This window comes from Nerophis ophidion, linkage group LG14 (assembly GCF_033978795.1).
Source record: "Nerophis ophidion isolate RoL-2023_Sa linkage group LG14, RoL_Noph_v1.0, whole genome shotgun sequence".
Classification (NCBI taxonomy): Eukaryota; Metazoa; Chordata; class Actinopteri; order Syngnathiformes; family Syngnathidae; genus Nerophis; species Nerophis ophidion.
In genome coordinates, this window is record NC_084624.1 from 24,714,048 (window position 1) to 24,730,722 (window position 16,675).

The following is a 16,675-nucleotide window of genomic DNA, read 5'->3' on the forward strand; positions in this document are numbered from 1 at the left end:
GCTCTAGCCGTGCGCTGTATGTTTACCTCATGCGTTAAAGCGAGGGACCATGAAGACCAAGGGCGATGTCTTTAACATATATGTAATATTTACAGATTATACATACAGTATATAAAATATACTGATATATTATATTATCACATTATACTATTATATTATTATATAATATGTACAATATACAACAAATCCCAATTATTATTTTCATTACACACAGTTTGACCAGTAACAATGTGTCTGAATAATTAATTAAGTGATTCTTTGGGGACACCTAGATGGAGAACAACTGCCATAAAATGTAATTTTTAAAATTTATTTCATAATTGAACTACTGGACTGAAATTAATGAAGTTTTCAAAAAATACTGACATCTATTGATATGGACTTGTGTATAAACAGCTGTTCATGTGAGGATTCGAGACGTGTGTCATACGTACTGGCACATAAACAAAGTTAACACTCAAATTCAGAGTTGCAAGGCCCAAATTAAAAAAATAATACTCTCGACACTGCTTCCAGTATGTATGTTTGTGTAGATTTGTTGTTGTCCAATCAGATTCCCACTTTTGTGTTGCCGTGTCATTGTAATCTGCCCTGGGCCTTCAGAATTAAATCATGTAAACTGTATTGACAATAGTACTTTTTCTTTAACCGATCAGATTTCAGATTCACCTCACAGCACCTTTTACAATAATGTCAGTATTTTGTCAGTTTTGTGATTGGTCGATCACAGCAAAACAAATCCATCCATTTTCTACCGCTTATTCCCTTTGGGGTGGCGTGGGGCGCTCGTGCCTATCTCAGCTACAATCGGGCGGAAGACGGGGTACACCCTGGACAAGTCGCCACCTGATTGCAGGGCCAACACAGATAGACAGACAACATTCACACTCACATTCACACACTAGGGCTTTGTGTTGCCAATCAACCTATCCCCAGGTGCATGTCTTTGAAGGTGGGAGGAAGCCGGAGTACCTGAAGTGAACCCACGCAGTCACGGGGGGACAGGCAAACTCTACACAGAAAGATACAGAGCCCGGGATTGAACCCAGGACTACTCAGGACCTTGGTATATTGTGAGGCAGACGCGGAATCAGAATCAGAATTAGAATAGTTTTTATTGCCATTGTTTGAGAACGGGTGCACAAACTAGGAATTTTTCTTGGTGCAATTGTGCAACATAGAAGACATATAAGACAGAATATGTGTTAAAATGAGCTGTAACTGAGCTATCAGATCTTGTTATAGTTAATGTGTCTGATGGCCGAGGGGAAAAAACTGTTCAGGTGGCGGGAGGTGTGAGTCTGGATTGACCGTAGTCTCCTGCCTGAGGGGAGAGCTGAGAATAGTTTGTGTCCAGGGTGAAAAGAGTCAGCTGTGATCCGACCCACAAGCCTCCTGGTCCTGGAGGAGAACAGGTCTTGGAGGGATGGGAGCTTGCAGCCAATCACCTTCTCAGCAGCCCGTACGATGCGCTGCAGTCGATGTTATGCTGGACTGTGGCGCCGGGGAACCATACAGTGATGGAGGAAGTGAGGATGGACTCGATGATGGCAGAATAAAACTGCACCAGCATCTTGGTCGGCACCTTCAGTTTCCTTAGCTGCCGCAAAAAGCACATCCTCTGCTGGGCCTTCTTGATGAGGGAGCTGATGGTCGGCTCCCACTTGAGGTCTTGGGCGATGGTGGTGCCCAAGAAACGGAAGGAGTCCACAATGGAGACGGGAGTGGGAGAGTCAATCAGAGTGAGGGGGGATGGTGGGGCTGTGACTTTCCTGAAGTCCATGATCATCTCCACTGTTTTCTGGGCGTTCAGCTCCAGGTTGTTGAGGCTGCACCAGGACGCCAGCCGGTCCACCTCTCTCCTGTAGTCGGACTCTTCGCCATCTGAGATGAGCCCAATGAGGGTAGTGTCATCCGCAAACTTCTGCAGCGTTACCGACTGGTGACTGGAGGTGCAGCAATTTGTAGCACTCACTTCTCTTCCAGCGTGCTGCCTGCAAAACAAATCAAATTTCATCAAACATTTTTTGGCAACAGATCTGCGATGAGGTGGCGACTTGTCCAGGGTGTACCCCTCCTTCCGCCCGATTGTGAGATAGGCACCAGCGACCCCCGCGAGCCCAAAGGGAATAAGCGGTAGAAAATGGATGGATGGATGGATTTCTTGGCAACAGCCAAAAATGACAGAAGAAGACCTAATAGATTGTAGCAGTCTGCACACAACAACACCCACTGCAGCTGAAGGAGAAGGAGAAGGAATTGACTTATTGGACATTTCTCCATTTTTAAGTCAGATTTTTCCAGAAAATAACTAGACATTGTAAGCTTACTAGTTTTTTGTTGGCTACTTTTAGACCGGAGGTGTCAAAGTCGTTTTCACTGAGGACCACATCGCAGTTATGTTTGGCCAAAGAAGGCCGCTTCTAACAGTAAATTAAACAGTGATTAAAACATTTTTTGAAGCATTATTATATTTTTTTTAAACTAAAATTATATAAAAATACGGTAAATTGCAATAATTTCGCCTCAAAATGTAGTGTATATTACTGTAAATGGAAAAACAGTACTGCTTTTTTATGGTGAAAAAAGGCCACTCAGTTGCCAGAATTTTACTGTAAAATTTACATTTGCTTTTTTTTTACCGTAATTTAAAAAACTCACCGCAATTTTACAGTAAAATTATGGCTTCTGAGCTGGCAGTTTTTTCTTATTTTTCTTTCCCGCAAATCAACAACTGTAGATTTTTCAGTGTATTACTGTAAATGCCAAAACGACACCACAGTTTATTACAGTGAAAAAAGTACTGTTTTTGTTATTTATTTTGGAGAAAAATGCTGTAAAAACCACAGTAAATTTCACAATTTTACCATGAAATCTATTGCTACTTTTACATTGCACAATTTGATGGATAATTTGCTTTGAAATAATTATTATTAGTATTTATTTATATTTAAAAATTGGTTGGATTGTCTGATAATAGGCGCCAGCGCCCCCCGTGACCCCAAAAGGGAATAAGCGGTAGGAAATGGATGGATGGATGTCTGATAATATATTTTTGCATAATTAGACAATATTTAAGTGAACATAATTTGCGATTACATGGAGTACATTTTTTTTTTCTCCTAAAGTAGAAAGACAGAATGTATGTAGTAAGTAAAGTTACAGTACTTTATTGATACATATTATTTCCAGGCTTACGGGGGCCAAACAAAATTAAATGGCGGGCCACGTTTATTATTATTTATTTAGAAAAGTATCGAAAATTATCAAAGTACTCTTCTGCAGCCCTAAATCATGACTGAATAGGTAAGACACAATTATCTTGCTGCTCACTTGTGTTGCAAGCTATTTAGACAATAATGGCTTTGTGTTGACTCCTTTTCAGTGCCCAGTATACTACTATACAAGTTGTACACTGACTACTCTGAATAATATCCAAGTTTCATTTCTGCAGTATGATTCCCTGGGAAGATACAGTAACATCACAAATACACAGATTATTTGCAGTTCTGTGACATCGAGATGATGCCACTGCATGTATGAAATGGAGCACAACGGCCTCTGGAGATGGAGCGACGTGATGAGCGGGAGGCAGACAATCAGACCTGATGACACAGCATCATCTAAAGAGAAGCTTAGGAAGACCCAATGAAGCTGACAAAGCACTCAAACACACCAACCCCCACCTGTTAGAGAGTGGCGGCCCCCAGCTTCACACTTGGGTGACTCCTTGTGCGGTATGTTGGGATGCTCTTCGCATCTTTCATGGAATCAAAAGACATCGTTATGGACATATTTTCATTGTATACATTTGTATAGTAAAGGATCGAAATTAAACTCACTGTTCACTTGTCTCAAACATGCATTATCTACAAAACCCAAAACCACTGAAGTTGGCACATAGTGTAAATGGTAAATAAAAACATATTACAATTATTTGCTAATCCTTTTCAATTTATATTCAATTGAATAGACTGCAAAGATGAGATATTTAATGTTCGAAATGAGAAACTTATTTTTTTTGCCAATAATCATTAACTTAGAATTTAATGGCAGCAACACATTGCAAAAAAGTTGGCACAGGGTCATTTTTACCACTGCGTTACATGGCCTTTCCTTTTAACAACACTCATTAAAAGTTTGAGAACTCAGGAGACCAATTTTTTCATCTTTTCAGGTGAAATTCTTTCCCATTTTTGCTTGCTGTACAGCTTAAGTGAAGTGAATTATATCTATATAGCGCTTTTCTCTAGTGACTCAAAGCGCTTTACATAGTGAAACCCAAAATCTAAATTACATTTAAACCAGTGTGGGTGGCACTGGGAGCAGGTGGGTAAAGCGTCTTGCCCAAGGACACAACGGCAGTGACGAGGATGGCGGAAGCAGGAATCGAACCTGCAACCCTGAAGTTGCTGGCACGGCCACTCTACCAACCGAACTACACCGCCCCATTTAAGCTTAAGTTGTTCAACAGTCTATGTGGTATTTTAGGCTTCATATTGCACCACACATTTTCAATGGGAGACAGTTCTGGACTACAGGCAGGCCAGTCTGGTACCCGCACTCTTTTACTACAAAGCCACGCTGTTGTAACACGTGGCTTGGCATTGTTTTGCTGAAATAAGCAGATGCTCCCATGATAATCTTGCTTGGATGGCAACATATGTTGCTCCAAAACCTATGTGGACCATTCAGCATTAATGGTGCCTTCACAGATGTGTAAGTTACCCATGCCTTGGGCACTAATACACCCCCATACAATCACAGATGCTGGCTTTTGAACTTTGCACCTATAACACTCCGGATGGTTATTTTCCTCTTTGTTCCGGAGGACACCACGTCCACAGTTTCCAAATATAATTTGAAATGTGGACTCGTCAGACCACAGAACACTTTTCCACTTTGCATCAGTCCATCTTAGATGATCTCGGGCCCAGCAAAGCCAGCTGTGTTTCTGGGTGTTGTTGATAAATGGGTTTTTCTTTGCATATTAGAGTTTTAACTTGCATTTACAGATGTAGCAAACAACTGTAGTTACTGACAGTGGTTTTATGAAGTGTTCCTGAGCCCATGTGGTGATATCCTATGCACACTGATGTCGGTTTTTGATGCAGTACCGCCTGAGGGTTCAAAGGTCTATAATATCGTCTTTTACGTGCAGTGATTTCTCCAGATTCTCTGAACTTTTTGATGATTTTACGGACCGTAGTTGGTAAAATCCCTAAATTCCTTGCAATAGCTCGTTGAGAGATGTTGTTCTCAAACTGTTCGACAATTTGCTTACATAGTGGTGACTCTCACCCCATCCAGGGAGGCTGCTTTTTTACCCAATCATGGCACCCACCTGTTCCCAATTAGCCTGCACACCTGTGGGATGTTCCAAATAAGTGTTTGATGAGCATCTCTCAATTTTATCAGTATTTATTGCCACCTTTCCCAACTTTATTTGTCACTTGTTGCTGGCATCATATTCAAACATTTTTTGCAAAAAAAAAATGTTTATCAGTTCGAACATCAAATATGTTGTCTGAATATGGGTTGAAAATGATTTGCAAATCATTGTATTCCGTTTATATTTACATCTAACATAATTTCCCAACTAATTTGGCAACAGGGTTTGTAGATGAGCTCGGGCCCAGCCGGCTGTGTTTCTGGGTGTTGTTGATGAATGGCTTTCGCTTTGCATAGTTGAGGTTTAACTTGCACTTACAGATGTAGCGACAAATTGTAGTTACTGATAGTGGTTTTCTTAAGTGTTCCTGAGCCCATGTGATGATATCCTTTACACACTGATGTCTCTTTTTGATGCAGTACCGCCTGAAGGATCAAAGATCTGTAATATCATCGCTTACGTGCAGTGATTTTTCCAGATTCTCTGAACCTTTTGATAATATTATGGATCGTAGATGATGAAATCCCTAAATTCCTTGCAATAGCTGGTTGTGAAATAATGTTCTTAAACTGTTCGACAATTTGCTAACGGATTTCTTCACAAACGTGGTGAAACTCGCCCCATCCTTGTTTGTGAATGACTGAGCATTTCATGGAAGCTGCTTTTATGCCCAATCGTGGCACCCACCTGTTCCCGATTAGCCTGTTCACCTGTGGGATGTTCCAAATAAGTGTTTGATGAGCATTCAAACTTGTGCAAGCTTTTCTGAAACATGTTGCAGGCATCGAATTGGAAAAGAGCTAATATTTGCAAACAATAACAAAGTTTTCCAGTTCGAACATTCCGCATCTTGTCTTTGCAGTCTATTCAATTGAATATAGTTAAAAAGGATTTGCAAATCATTGTATTCTGTTTTTATTCATGATTTACACAACGTGCCAACTTCACTGGTTTTGGGTTTTGTAAAAGGTGCCCTTAATTTGAGAACACTTATTCACTTGCACAATTTTGGATCATTTGCTGAATACAGTATTTATTGGAAAAGGGGAGATAAAACTGCCAAAAGTGCCCTAGTGGCTGATTAAAAAAACAGCATTTTTTGACACATTGCATGCTTAAAACAACAACCGAAGCTTTTCATGCTGGTTCCACCGCTAAAACCAAATTATTTGAAAAAGTGAATAAAACAGCCATTTGCTAAAATGGCTTCTTGCAGAAAAATGCAACATTCAGCTACAAATTGTAGTTATTCCAAGTATCTCCTTCAAGGGTCTTAATTTAAAAGGAAATGTAAAACAAAAATCATGTTGATTCTTAATGTTCCATGTGTTCTTGACATAGATACTTCTGTACCTAACACAAATAAGTTAAGAAGAAGAACAATCCCTGAAGGGGGAATTCAAGTTTACCCAGTTGTAGTATTTTTATTTGCCCCTACATACACAAAACCAGAAACACGTGTACAAGCAGGAGTGAGGTGGCTGCCCAACTAATAACCTTGGTCTCAAGCCAGAGACTAACTGGCAGATCTCCAGCTACCAATTTTCAAAATTGTGTGTTTTGGGGTCTTAAACTATAGCTAACTCACACTCTGTATGTTGTTTGGCGTACTGATACTGTATTTGTGAATGGGAAACAAACACATTGTGCACACAACCTAACTCTATATAAGTATTATAGTTGGCAAATGTAAATAAATGCAGATTAAATGCAATTTATTTCACATTATGGTCTAAACCAGACCTGGGCCCGTTAAGCTTTTCAATCTGGCCAGCTGGACATTTCCAAATATTTTAAGATCTTTAAGATCGAAACTGTCGCTGCCATTATATGATGTGTGGTGATGTTTTCAAATTACCCGAAGTCTTGAACTATACAAAGTATTTCAATGGATGGAATATAGGAACATTCATAACACCCTTCATTATTTTCGTATTTCAAATATTTTAAGTATATTGTGATGCATTAATTTCACAGACACATCTCAATATCCATTACTATTTATCATGGCAGACTTCATGAGAACGAATAATGACTATTTTGGGACAAATGATGATGCAGAACCTTCTATTTTTGAGCTTGAATATACGGAGGATAAGCTACAAGTTTTTGAAGCTATGTGGTATGCAGATCCAGCAAGTAGCAATATTGGTAAGTGCTAAACAAGAAATATAAACTATGAACGTAACAAAACAACCACTTACTGGACAATGTTAGATGTTAGATCCACTGTGGACTGGACGTTTACAATATTATGCTAGATCCACTCGATGCCCATTGCACCGGTCGCCCTGGGGAGAGGGGGGGAGGGGCACTTCTGCGGTCCTCTCCAAGGTTTCTCATTGTCATCCCACTGGGTTGAGATTTTCCTTGACCTGATGTGGGATCAGGACCGAGGATGTCGTTGTGGCTTGTGCAGCCCTTTGAGACACTTGTGATTTAGTGCTATATAAATAAACATTGATTGAACTCCCGTTACCTCCATTAGGCCATTTTTCTATACCGCAGGAACTTTTACAGGAACTTTCCCATTTACCTGGTTAGATAAAGTTCACCCTGTATTTCCACCAAAATCTACCCGGGCAGATTTTTAGTTCCTGACAGCTAGCTAGGACTTTTGGGAGGTTCTTGGAACGTAGATGACTTGTTTATTTACCATTTCTTGTGTATTTCTATTACAACAAACTTGGAAACGGAGAGAAACACGAACGAAAGGAACTTTCAAGTTGCAGGAATTTTTGTAAAATATCTTCGCGCTGAAAAACCCTGATCAGTGGAACTATCTTGCAGTATTTTTACTCACTCGTAATCTTTAAACTATATGTAGTTTAATGCTGTTTATTATTGTTTACAAACTCTATATTGATTCACAAAGATAAGAGAAGTGGACGGACTCTTTTAAACATATTTAGAAAAGAGTATGAAGCCGTACTCCAAGTAACGACCTCAGCTGATTACTACTCTGAGACTTTGTTGGAGGATTTTCAAATAAAGGAGGAAGTAGATGAGTTGAACAGGGTAAATAACATCAAATATTAACTTTTTACTTTGTTACATGTTGTAAAAGTAGTCAGTGACACTCCGTTTGTGTAGTTATCAGCCTCAACTCGAGTGAACCGATTGTTAATGCTAAGAGGCTAACGCTAAGGCCGATATGTTGGAGTTGTCAGCGTGAGATATTATTTCCCTCAGGCCATAAGAGTCTTGAACACATCATAATAATCCCCTCAATTCCCCCCAAAAATTGATTAACTCACTGGAATATAAAGACAATATGACATACATCCATGAATATGGATGCATATGGAAAAGTGCAATATATTTTTAGAACAGGTCAGCGGGCTACTCATCTGGTCCCTACGGGCCACCTGGTGCCCGCGGGCACCGCGTTGGTGACCCCTGACGTAAACAAATGCTTTTTTTTGTTTTGCAAACTAAGTAGTCTGTTCAAGTTATGTGGAAGTACTTTAGACTTGTAAGTTGAAGCGTAGGCTTTCCACCCTGAAGCAATTAACACAATTTCCATATTTGACAGGTTGATGATCCAGTCCAGCTTCTTGGCTCTCTTTAGTAATATATCCAGTTTTGTAATTTCTCCTGAACTTTTCTTTACCTTGTTTGTGTTGCATATCTATATGCCCGTGGCAGATGAGTGTACCTTGAACGCATCAATTAAATAGTATAGGATAAGTTAGAGTGTGTTATAGTGGCGAGCAACAGTCAAGTTCTAGGTGACCCCGGAGGAGCCCTAAAGACCCCTGACTGTTTGCTCTTCCTACCTTGGCCCTTGGTGGTCAACGGCTTACAGTCCATGATGTGATCCGGTCGCCCTGGTATGCCGAGGTGCGCATGCCCACTATGAGGACGCAGCGGCTCCATGTGTGTTGAGGCGCATTATTTGGCAACAGACGCGGCAGCGGGGAGGGCTGAAAAAGGAGGATATCCCCTGGATTTTCAAAAAAAGCAACGATTTATCCAGTTTAACCGCACAGTAAACATTCCTTGGTCGACCATCGGCGACGAGTGGACTACAAAGCGACCGAGTAAGTTGACTGAAGGTTGGGAGGGGGGGTTGGAGCCGAAGTTTTCGGCGAGTGGACCGAGGGGGGAGCCTTTTATTCCGTCTCGTCGAGAGGAGCCAGGTCTTCCTCCACCTATCTGTGACGATAAAGACGTTGATGGGCTGTTGAAAAGTAATACTTCTCCGCAGAGCCGAAGGTTGAGCCCCGGGGAGGGCAGGGAGTCACTCTCGCACACGAAATATGTCTTTTTATGCGTTCTCAAGCTTGTCCCGCTGCCCGGCACAAGTGGCGAAATGAGGCGAGGATTATAACGTTTCATCGTCGGCGGCAAGCTCTGGCGGTGGGCCGGTCGCTTGTATTAACGAGTTCCGACCCGGCCATTTCCCCCTCGGGAGGGGAGGCCATACAGGTAAACATTATGCACACTTAAGTTTGACTTTATTTAAAAAAAAATGTTCTTTTCAAAGTTTGTGTACCCTCGGCTGAGCTTGACGGCTGTCCCGCATCGCGGAGCAGCCCGGGTCAGCGATTTTGGCTCGGCGGTTCGAATGGCGTGGGTCTGGTTTAAAGAGGCACACGGAGGACTTTTATCACCTCGCCTGGAAGTGCGTGTCGGCCTTCTGGTGGCTTCATTTGAGCCTTGAACCTGCGAGCTAAAGTGGCTGCTTGTTGTTGTTTTGGGCGGCGTAGCTAACGTTAGCTAACACCTCCTCCCCGGTGGTGTCAACAATAAAAGCCGGCTACTTGCACATGTACTGTGGGGCTGGCTTTAGTTTTTAAAGGGCCAACTTGGATTTTTGTGCTTTCCCGGGCTGTGTTAGGCAGGCCACGGGAAGCTGTTGTCTGTTTCGAGCCCCATGGCAGTCGTCAGTGTTGCTTGTGCTATCTTGTAGCTAATATTCCTACTTCTCGCTGTGACAACCCTCGTCTTCCTCCTCTTAAAGCTGAACACACACACACACACACACACAGACGCGCACTCACTGGCGTGCACGCACAACACACATTCACTCGCAATACGTTTATATGCACGCCAAAAATCCCAACTATTGGAGTAAATGAATGAATTGAATGATGTGAACACCTTCAAACCAGTCTTGTTCAACCTTTTCTGAGCCAAGGCACATTTTATTCATTTAAAAATGAAACTCAGCAGCCGACTTTGACAATTAAAAAGTCGTTCTAGTAATTGTTGGATATGAATTTAAAGGCCTACTGAAATGAGATTTTGTTATTTAAAGGGGGATAGCAGGTCCATTCTATGTGTCTTACTTAGGGTTGGGTATCGTTTGAATTCGAACGATTCTGGTTCCGATTCTTTGTTTCGATTCCGATTCCTGACGATTCTCGATTCCGATTCTTCTTGTACCGAAATCTGTTACCCATCGGAATTGGTAACTCCAGGGGGCGATGTTCCCATGGCGTTTGTTTGATGGTTAAACGGCAAGGCCAAAGAGGAGGAGAAGAAAAACGCTTGCGTAAATGGCGTAAACTATCTTTAATGCTGAAACGTCACTTATCTATATTGGAAAATGTATGTGTGTGAGAGAGAATCAACAGCTGATACAATGAACTCATACTATAATGAAAGTAAGTATTTGATTTCAAGAATATGTGTAATTTGTTAATGCTGAAATTCTGACAACTGATGTTTCAGCATTAAGGATAGTTTACGCCATTTACGCAAGCGTTCTTCCTCTCCTCCCCTTTGGCCTTGCCGTTTAACCATCAAACAAACGCCATGGGAACATCGCCCCCTGGAGTTAGAAATTCCGATGGGTAACAGATTTCGGTACAACACCGGGATCAATGTGTTTGACAGGTAGTCCCTGGAAGGTGGTATGTATTTTGGGTTGAGAGTTTTCACCATATCCCTGCAAACATAAACAAACATGTTGCTGTTACTGTTTAGCCCAGTATCTATTAGCTTAGCTCTAACGTTATTGCTTGACTAACCTAAATGTTGGAGATTCCACCTCTGAAAAGGGATGCAGTCTTTTGACTATGTGTGCAGTGACCTTTCTGTGGCACTCTTTCGTCTGTGCCATCTTCCCCATTGCCACTACGGTGAACGGAGTACGCTGAGCACATCGCGGAGCCTAGCTAACAGGTTGTAAATTGTCTATGAAAAAATACGCGGGCTATTTTGTTAGCTGCCTCAACGTTGGCGCAAAACACATTATTTATTGCATATATATTGTTTTACTTACCGGATTTGGACTGCAGTGCAGTCACCGAGGTGCCAGACTGGGCGTCAGAGGAGGACGGTCGGCGCAGCGCGTCGAAGACGGGACACGCATTTATTTGTACTCCATGAACTCAGAGGTGCTTCATCATGTTCAACGTGCACCCTCCTAAGCACGAAACAGTCCTGTCGCACGTGTTACATTTCGCCGATATTTCATTTTTTTTAGTAAAATAAAGCCACACTTTCGACCCCCGACGCCCGCTATCCATGCTTGACTGACTCGCTCGGCCACATAGGCTCGGCTATGCTAACACTTCCGGCGGTGGGCGCTTCTTAATTGGTGTTCAGCGGCTTCTTCTTCCGGTCGGCGGACTGGGGATTGAAACTAGGAATCAAAATTTAAACTTTTGAACGATTTTGGGAGAAACGGAAAGTTAGTCCCGGTTCCAATCGATACTTGATACTCTATACCCAACCCTAGTCATACTTGATCCTTTCGCGATATTGCCAGATTTTTGCTGAAATGATTTAGTAGAGAACATCCAGGATAAAGTTCGCAACTTTTGCTTGCTAACAGAAAAGCCCTGCCTCTACCGGAAGTCGCAGACGATGATGTCACATGTTGATGGCTCCTCACATCTTCACATTGTTTTTAATGGGAGCTTCCAACAAAAACAGCTATTCGGACCAAGAAAATGACAATTTCCCCATTAATTTGAGCGAGGATGAAAGATTTGTGTTTGAGGATTTGATAGCGACGGACTAGGAAAAAAAAAAACGCGATTGCATTGGGACGGATTCAGGTGTTTTTAGACACATTTACTAGGATAATTCTGGGAAATTCCTTATCTTTCTATTGTGTTGCTAGTGTTTTAGTGAGTTTAACCGTACCTGATAGTCGGAGGTGTGTGTCCATGGGTGTGTTGACGCGCAGTGTCTCAGGGAAGTCGACGGCAGCTTTATGAGCGGCACAAGCTCTGCTGATCTCCGGGAAGAAGCGACTTATTACCAAAATTTTCTCACCAAAACCTGCTGGTTGACATTCGGTCGGGATCCATGTTCGCTGTGATCCATAGTAAAGTTTCACCTCCGTGAATTTTAAACAAGGAATCACCGTGTGTTTTTGTGGCTAAAGGCTAAAGCTTCCCAACTCCATCTTTCTACTTTAACTTTTCCATTATTAATTGAACAAATTGCAAAAGATTCAGCAACACAGATGTCCAAAATACTGTGTAATTATGCGGTTAAAGCAGATGACTTTTAGCTGTGTGTGTGCGCAGCGCTCATATTTCCTAACAGCCCGTGACGTCAAGCGTACACGTCATCATTACACGACGTTTTCAAGAAGAAACTCCCGGGAAATAAAAAACTTTAATTTAGTAAACTAAAAAGGCATGTGTTGCAATGTTAATATTTCATCATTGATATATAAACTATCAGACTGTGTGGTGCGTAGTAGTGGGTTTCAGTAGGCCTTTAAACCATAACTAACCACGCATCAGTATAACTCTTGACCTGTCACATCACGCCGTGACTTATTTTGAGGTTTTTGGTGTTATCCTGTGTGTAGTGTTTTAGTTCTTGTCTTGCAATTAGCTACATGCTGCCACCTACTGATTTGGAAACCTATTACATGGTTACTCTGCAGAGCTATAGACTGCACAGACACTCAACAACCTATTACATGGTTACTCTGCAGAACTATAGACTGCACAGACACTCAACAATGGCACATTTGCAGATTATAACTACTGGTTTACAAAAAATATTCTTAACCCGAGTATGTGAAATTACATCATCTCCCACGGCACACTAGACTCTTTCACGGCACATAAGTGTGCCACGGCACAGTGGTTGAAAAAATACTGCCTTAAACGATTCATTATAAGTCACCCAGCTTACATTCTAGCACATGTTAACACACGTCACACTAGTGTAAAAATAAGTTAACCAGTTGGATTAGTCCTTTTATTATTACTTGCATGGTCATGATGGACAAAAGTATTGAGACATTGCTTGAGTCTTAAAGTGGTCATTTTACCATGTTTCCCCTACATTTAAAACTCTTCCTTGTGGTCTACATCAGTGTTTCTTAATCATAGGGCCAGGGCCGCCAAAAATATTTGTCATTTGACATGGTTGTAAACTCTAATTAGGTTAGATGTAATCATGAATACGATTAAAATCAAGAGGTCGAGTACTAATCAAATGTTAATATTTGGGTGGGACTTAGGCCCCTGTGTAGTGGAAAGGTTAATAACCCCTGGTGTACATAACATGTAATGGTGTTTTTTTGGTTAACATTTTGCATGGATTATTAAAGTTAAAGTTAAAAGTTAAAGCACCAATGATTGTCACACACACACTAGGGCTGGCGAAATTATTCTCTGCAGTTGACCCATCTCCTTTGATCACCCCCTGGGAGGTGAGGGGAGCAGTGAGCAGCAGTGGTGGCCGCGCCCGGGTATCATTGTTGGTGATCCAACCCCCAATTCCAACCCTTGATGCTGAGTGCCAAGAAGGGAGGTAATGGTGATTTACAGTCTGTCTTCAAGCTGCTTCCTGACCGTCTCTTCAGGATTTTGTAGTTTTGTGGGCGGTCTTTTGACTCCACTTTCACTGCTTCTTCAACCCGTCAGCCATGTTTTAGTTTTTAAAGCTTCCAAATCGAATTTACTGACAGATATAAGTTAGAACCATACACTACTTTGTTTTAGAAATGGCAACAGCGGAGGATGACCCACAACAAGAAAATATGGAGTGAAAAAAACTTATTGACCACATCATCAGGTCTTTGTGTAAATTTCTACCGTATATGTAGAGATCCGCAGACGTCACAGGACAGGGCAAATTCCAAACGGTTCTTTTGGAAGAAGTATGAAGGAAGGAGAGATTATTTTATAAATATATCCGCAATGTCCACCAAACATTTTATACTGTGTGTAATTGCACGAAGGTTGAACTTTGTTGATCTTATAGATTTGCTGGAGTGCTTGTTAGGCATATTATGTTTAACCATGCCTGCAAGCTTATCGATGCTAACATGCTATTTTGGCTACCTGTATTGTTTGATTTAAAAAATTTGGGACTTATAGGGATCCCAAATATACAAAAGCAGTTCCCATCAGGTAAGAAAAGGTGGTTTTGCACCATTGGACACCTGGAGAGACGGTCAGAGAGTGGCTTGAAGGTGGTTTGTAAAATAAAATCTATGCAACAATTTGACCAACATACCAGCATTGCATGTCATGTAGACAAACAAGTAAGTATTTTAAATGTAGGAAAAAATCACAACATGACTTTTTTAAGGCAGGTTATGCTCCAGCATCGAAGCCCCTGCATATGCTACGTGCTAACGCGCTAGGGGTGTAATTATATGAACATTTCATATCATGGTTATTATGAGCACATTTTTACCATTGTAATCATTATCACAGTGTTGTTGAATGTTAATAGAAAGTACTTTAACACACACTGAAATGTTTTAACCACGTTTTAATTTAAAAAAATTTAATCTGTCATTTTAGCATTTGATGTAGCTAGTTATTGTGTTTCAACTTGTGGTAATGGTCGAGAATTATATCGCGGTTTATCATTATACAATTGCTACATTCCTACTACGCGAATATCATGACATGCACCTCCAAGAACAACAAACCTCTGCTGTGAGAGCTGTGATTTGTCCGCGTTTGGAACATTATTTCCTGTGTGTATACGACTCGCTCAGAGGGCACACAGCCTTCAGATATGAAGTGAAGTGAAGTGAATTATGTTTGTATAGCGCTTCTTCTCTAGTGACTCAAAACGCTTTACATAGTGAAAACCCAATATCTAAGTTACATTTAAACCAGTGTGGGTGGCACTAGGAGCAGGTGGGTAAAGTGTCTTGCCCTGGGACACAACGGCAGTGACTAGGATGGCGGAAGCGGGGATCGGACCTGCAACCCTCGAGTTGCTGGCGCGGCCCCTTTACCAACCGAGCTATACCGCCCCTTCAGATCAACATTTGCAATAAAATAGACACTTTGTTTAATTCCACCTTCAATAACACACACTCTCTCTTTTTAAATGCCGTGATTCACTTGCAACGAAGAAGGCTAATAAGCAAATGATCGACGAGTGTTGTACTTGCTCACTCAGAACGTTCGGATTGCTCAAATAATTTGGTTCAAAATACGGAAACAGTTTAATTTCATCGGAAACAGCTTAATTTCATCGTGTTTAGCACTTTAAAAATCAGATTAACACACCTAGACAATGCGACTGGAAACCAGATCTCTCCGGCATGCACTGAGTTATCTTTAAATCTCCGTGGGGGTCCAAGATGCCGCTTTTTACAACATTATTAAGAGGTAAAGACCCAGCCGGGCGGTGGTAGGGACTGTTTATGTTCAAAAGCATACAAAGTAAAAATATAGAAGCTGAACAGATAGATCAAAATATTTTTAATGTACAGTATCGTATCAGAACGTTCTCAAATAAGTCACTTTAAATATGTGACAAGACGCCAGCGCATTCAGGCCAATTTATTACATGGAAATAATAAGTAATGTGCATGTTTCGTTTGTCAGCAGACTACTATAATAATAATATACAGCGGTCGACATGCACCTCGGGATAGGCTTATTGGTAACACTAAGGCCCTGTCTATATAACTCCATCCATCCATTTTCTACCGCTTGTCGCTTTCGGTGTCACGGGGGGTGCTGGAGCTTATTTAGTGTTGCCAATTAACTTATCCCCAGGTGCATGTCTTTGGAGGTAGGAGAAAGCCGGAGTATCCGGGGGGAACCCACGCAGTCCCGGATAACTCCTTAAACGAAATTGGCCCGAGTGTGTGTATGTGAATGAGAATGGTTGTCTGTCTATCTGTGTAGGCCCTGTGATAAGGTAGCCACTTGTCCAGGGTGTACATCTCTGCCTCAATTTCATTCATTCAAATCATCCACAAGCATGATCGTTATTCGTACTTTGTTTTGTGGTGTAAGAATGAAACATCCATATACAACCATCAGGGTTTCCCCTAGACCAGACCTGAGCAAATTAAGTTAGTTAAGATTTTCAATCTGGCCC

General features: G+C 41.4%; 1 protein-coding gene and 1 long non-coding RNA gene across 7 annotated transcripts in view; one reads left to right on the forward strand and one right to left on the reverse strand.

Moving 5' to 3' along the window:
• Nucleotides 1–1,096: 1,096 nt before the first annotated feature.
• On the reverse strand, nucleotides 1,097–10,332 carry LOC133568343 (uncharacterized). Its single transcript, XR_009809578.1, has 3 exons — nucleotides 9,172–10,332; nucleotides 3,687–3,760; nucleotides 1,097–1,994 (listed from the first exon to the last, which is right to left on the reverse strand). It is a non-coding gene; the product is annotated as an uncharacterized LOC133568343 (long non-coding RNA).
• Nucleotides 9,031–16,675, forward strand: part of LOC133568342 (transcriptional repressor p66-alpha-like) — a 50,243-nt gene continuing 42,598 nt past the window's right edge. For 2 of the 6 annotated variants that reach the window (XM_061920217.1, XM_061920214.1), the window contains exon 1: nucleotides 9,462–9,823. In XM_061920217.1, coding sequence (XP_061776201.1) covers nucleotides 9,665–9,823 — 159 coding nt within the window. In that variant the 5' untranslated portion in view covers nucleotides 9,462–9,664. Of the gene's footprint in view, nucleotides 9,436–9,461; nucleotides 9,824–16,675 lie in introns of those variants that run through there. The other 4 variants (XM_061920213.1, XM_061920216.1, XM_061920218.1 and 1 more) reach the window with 3 other exon arrangements.